Source organism: Lagenorhynchus albirostris, chromosome 11 (genome assembly GCF_949774975.1).
Source record: "Lagenorhynchus albirostris chromosome 11, mLagAlb1.1, whole genome shotgun sequence".
NCBI classification, from domain to species: Eukaryota; Metazoa; Chordata; class Mammalia; order Artiodactyla; family Delphinidae; genus Lagenorhynchus; species Lagenorhynchus albirostris.
Genome location: NC_083105.1, coordinates 57,879,944 through 57,883,437, shown reverse-complemented (window position 1 = coordinate 57,883,437; position 3,494 = coordinate 57,879,944). Strand labels below are relative to the sequence as shown.

Sequence of the window (3,494 nt, the reverse complement as noted above, 5' to 3'; positions counted from 1 at the left end):
AGCTGGTCAGCGCCAAGCCTGCTGCTGTCCAGTGGCTCAGCACTGCCACATGGTGGACACTGGTGGTACTGAGCCCTAGCCCACAAGGCACCACCTCTCCCCCTGTGCGAGATCTAGCAGTCTCTCTTGACAGCCCCCACTGGCTGAATAGTGGGGAGACTAATAAATTGGAATAGGGGCACATTTCCAAATCACACTCACTTCCTCCCAGCTTCTTGAAGAGACTTGAGCACAGGGAGAAAGGCTGGCATGAGGCCTTGGTTAGGCCATTTAAAGCCAGCAAGCAGTGTGGTAAGGAGGGCTGGGGCTGGGACTAAGGTTGCTGTACTGGTCATGCTTTGTTCTTAAAAGTCCATAAACCTGGGCTTCCTGGTGGCACGGTGGTTGAGAATCCGCCTGCCAGTGCAGGGGACACGGGTTCAATCCCTGGTCCGGGAAGATGCCACATGCCGCCGAGCATCTAAGCCCGTGCGCCACAACTACGAAGCCCGCGTGCCTAGAGCCCGTGCTTGGCGACAAGAGAAGCCACCGCAATGGGAAGCCCGTGCACTGCAATGAAGAGTAGCCTCCTCACGCAGCAATGAAGACCTCATGCAGCCAAAAATAAATTAATTAATTAAAAAGAAAAAGTCCATAAACCTTCCATTTCCCACCACCATGAACAGAGGCTGGCAGCACTTCTAGGATATCCCAAATCTGGGCAGTTCTTACAGTGCCCTGAAAGAGAACCAGCAGCTGGGGACAGGCCCTTCCAACTCCCATGCCCCTCTGCCATCCTTGATGGACTCTGCCCTGCTGTAAGATTGCATCACCACTACCCCCACCTCTCTAGGTTTCCCCAGACATCACAGTAACATGCTACTCCCCCCCACACACCAATGCTCCAGCCCTCGTCCACACTGTGCTCCAGTCCAACTGGACTCTGGGCGGTCAGCACAGGCAAGGTCAGGGGGTGACTTCTGTGCCCCGTGGCACTGCCACCTTGGCCTGGGCAAGAGGACTCCGTTCCTCCCACCCCCAGCCTCTCACCACTGTCCCAGCCCCATTGCTAGAAATAAAAAGACCAGAGTTCACCTTCCAGCCCAGAGAAATAACCACTGGGATTCCCAGCTGCCTCATGGAAACTGCTGCAGCAGTGGTGGATGGGCAAGCTAGACAGACTGTAGGTATGGGGGAAACTGCCCTTCCCACCTTGCTCGTATGGAGTTCCCTCCCCCGAGCCCCAGACCTTGGGGACTGAGCATGTGAAATCATCCTCCTTCTTGCATCATGCGTGTCCACATAGCCCCCCCACCCCCATACCCCTGCCTCAAGCTCCGTGACCAGGGCCAGATGGTGAAACCTGAGCTCCAGGGGGGAACCTCCACCCCCTGCAGGGACCTGATGGGCAGCACAGTTGGCCAATCCTGGGGCTCAGAGGGTAGGTCTGCCTGCTGACCACTAGGTGAGGGAGCCCTAGGCTGCTGGCTCTAGAGAGGCCCCAGTCAGTAGCCAGACATGAGCTGTGAGGGTCAAACTGGCAGACTACACTGAACATAGCTACCCATCGGAGCGTCCACTGTCTGCCTTCCTGAGTCCCAGGCAACAGAAGACAGGTGGCTCTACCCTTGGCCAAGGGTAGGTGTGGCACTGCTGTCTGCTGCCGCCGTGCCCTCATTGGCCTCCACACAACCAGACTCAACAGAAGGAGCTACAGCCATCCGAGGCTCCCGACTGACCCAGGGCCATTCACCAGGAGCATGGGACTCTCTGATGTCCAGCTCCAGCTGGTGCTGCTGTGGGCACTGGTGTGGGCACAGAGGGCAGGGTCTGTGTGTCCCTCCTGTGGAGGCCCCACACTGGCACCCCAAGCAGAAAGAGCTCTGGTCCTTGAGCTAGCCAAGCAGCAGATCCTCGAAGGGCTACACCTGACCGGTCGTCCCATAATAACTCATCCTCTACCCCAGGCAGCGCTGACCAGAGCCCTCCGGAGACTGCAGCGGGGAAGTGTGGTTCCAGCGAATGGGGAGCAGGTCATCAGCTTTGCTGCCATCACAGGTGGGTGAGGGAGAGACAGGCAGAGAGCAGGCGGGGAAAGGGAGAAGGGAGGGGAGAATGACAGCGACAGCAGAAGCAGAGGGAGCGCGGCACAGGAGGAAGAGGAAGAGTTGGAGCAGGACTGGCCTCGGAGTCCCTGCTTCCTCTAAAGGTGGGAGCTAGGGGGAGCAGCTGGCAGGGCTTGCGGGAGCGTCAGGGGACAGCACATCTCCGATTGCAGTCCTCAGTCCCTTCTCCATCTTCCCGGCAGACTCCTCCGCCTCCACCTGCAGCTGCACGCTCACCTTCTACCTGTCCACGCCTCGGTCCCACCACCTGTACCACGCTCGCCTCTGGCTGCATGTGCTTCCCACCCTTCCTGGCACTCTTTCCTTGAGGATTTTCCGATGGGGCCCTAGGAGGAGACGCCGAGGGTCCCACGTCCTCCTGGCTGAGCACCAACTGACGGCCCCGGGCTGGCACGCCCTGACTCTGCCCTCTAGTGGCTTGAGGCATGAGGAGTCTGGTGTCTTGAAACTCCAACTGGACTGCAGACCGCTAGAAGGCAACAGCACAGCTGCCCCCCAAACTCAGCAGCTCCTGGACACAGCGGGAGAGCAGCGGCCCTTCCTGGAGCTGAAGACCCGGCCCAAAGAGCCTGGAGCAGGCCGGGCCAGGAGGAGGACCCCCAGCTGTGAGCCTGAGACCCCCTTATGCTGTAGGCGAGACCATTATGTAGGCTTCCAGGAACTGGGATGGCGGGACTGGATCCTGCAGCCTGAGGGGTACCAGCTGAATTACTGCAGTGGGCAGTGTCCCCCGCACCTGGCTGGCAGCCCAGGCATTGCTGCCTCCTTCCATTCTGCTGTCTTCAGCCTCCTCAAGGCCAACAACCCTTGGCCCTTGGGTACTTCCTGTTGTGTCCCTACTGCCCGAAGGCCTCTCTCTCTCCTCTACCTTGACCGTGATGGCAACGTGGTCAAGACAGATGTGCCAGATATGGTGGTAGAGGCCTGTGGCTGCAGCTAGCGAGAGGACCTGGGGGTTTGGAGTGAAGACATCAAACTAGGGGTCCCTAGGCAAAGGGCATCTGTGTCTGGAGGCATCAGATTCCTGACCCATACCTTCATCCAGTGGGTCACCTGGCAATATGAATGGGCTGACCCCTCTGGGACCCAAATGGGCACTTCCTTGTCCGGACTCTGGCACATCCCAGGCTGGTTGATGTGTGGGGAGATGGGGAAAGTGTGTCCTCTAAAGGAGTCTACCCAGAAAGTATGATTTCCTACCCTAAGCCATCTGAGAAGATGGCAGAGGTGAGGGAGGGAGGGTGGGAAGGAGAAGGCAGAGAAAAATCACTTAGTCTCTCCAGAGGAAAGTCCTCAAGTGAGGGAAGGAAGAAGCAGACCAAGGGCCCACTGGGCTTGGGATTGGGGGAAACAGGCTGGCCAAGCGTAAGGGCTGTGGAAGTGCTTGAA

General features: G+C 58.5%; 1 protein-coding gene across 1 annotated transcript; it reads left to right on the top strand.

The window, feature by feature from the left end:
- The first annotated feature begins 1,739 nt into the window (after nucleotides 1–1,739).
- On the top strand, nucleotides 1,740–3,045 carry INHBE (inhibin subunit beta E). Its single transcript, XM_060167143.1, has 2 exons — nucleotides 1,740–2,037; nucleotides 2,288–3,045. Exons 1-2 carry the CDS (start codon nucleotides 1,740–1,742, stop codon nucleotides 3,043–3,045), a joined length of 1,056 nt encoding a protein of 351 aa, XP_060023126.1.
- The last annotated feature ends 449 nt before the right edge of the window (nucleotides 3,046–3,494 follow it).

Excerpts from the sequence above, each read along its gene's own strand:
- INHBE (XM_060167143.1), top strand. The coding sequence starts at position 1,740 with ATGGGACTCTCTGATGTCCAGCTCCAGCTGGTGCTGCTGTGGGCACTG. Across the intron at positions 2,038-2,287 it reads CAGCTTTGCTGCCATCACAG|ACTCCTCCGCCTCCACCTGC; the intron begins GTGGGTGAGGGA and ends TCTTCCCGGCAG.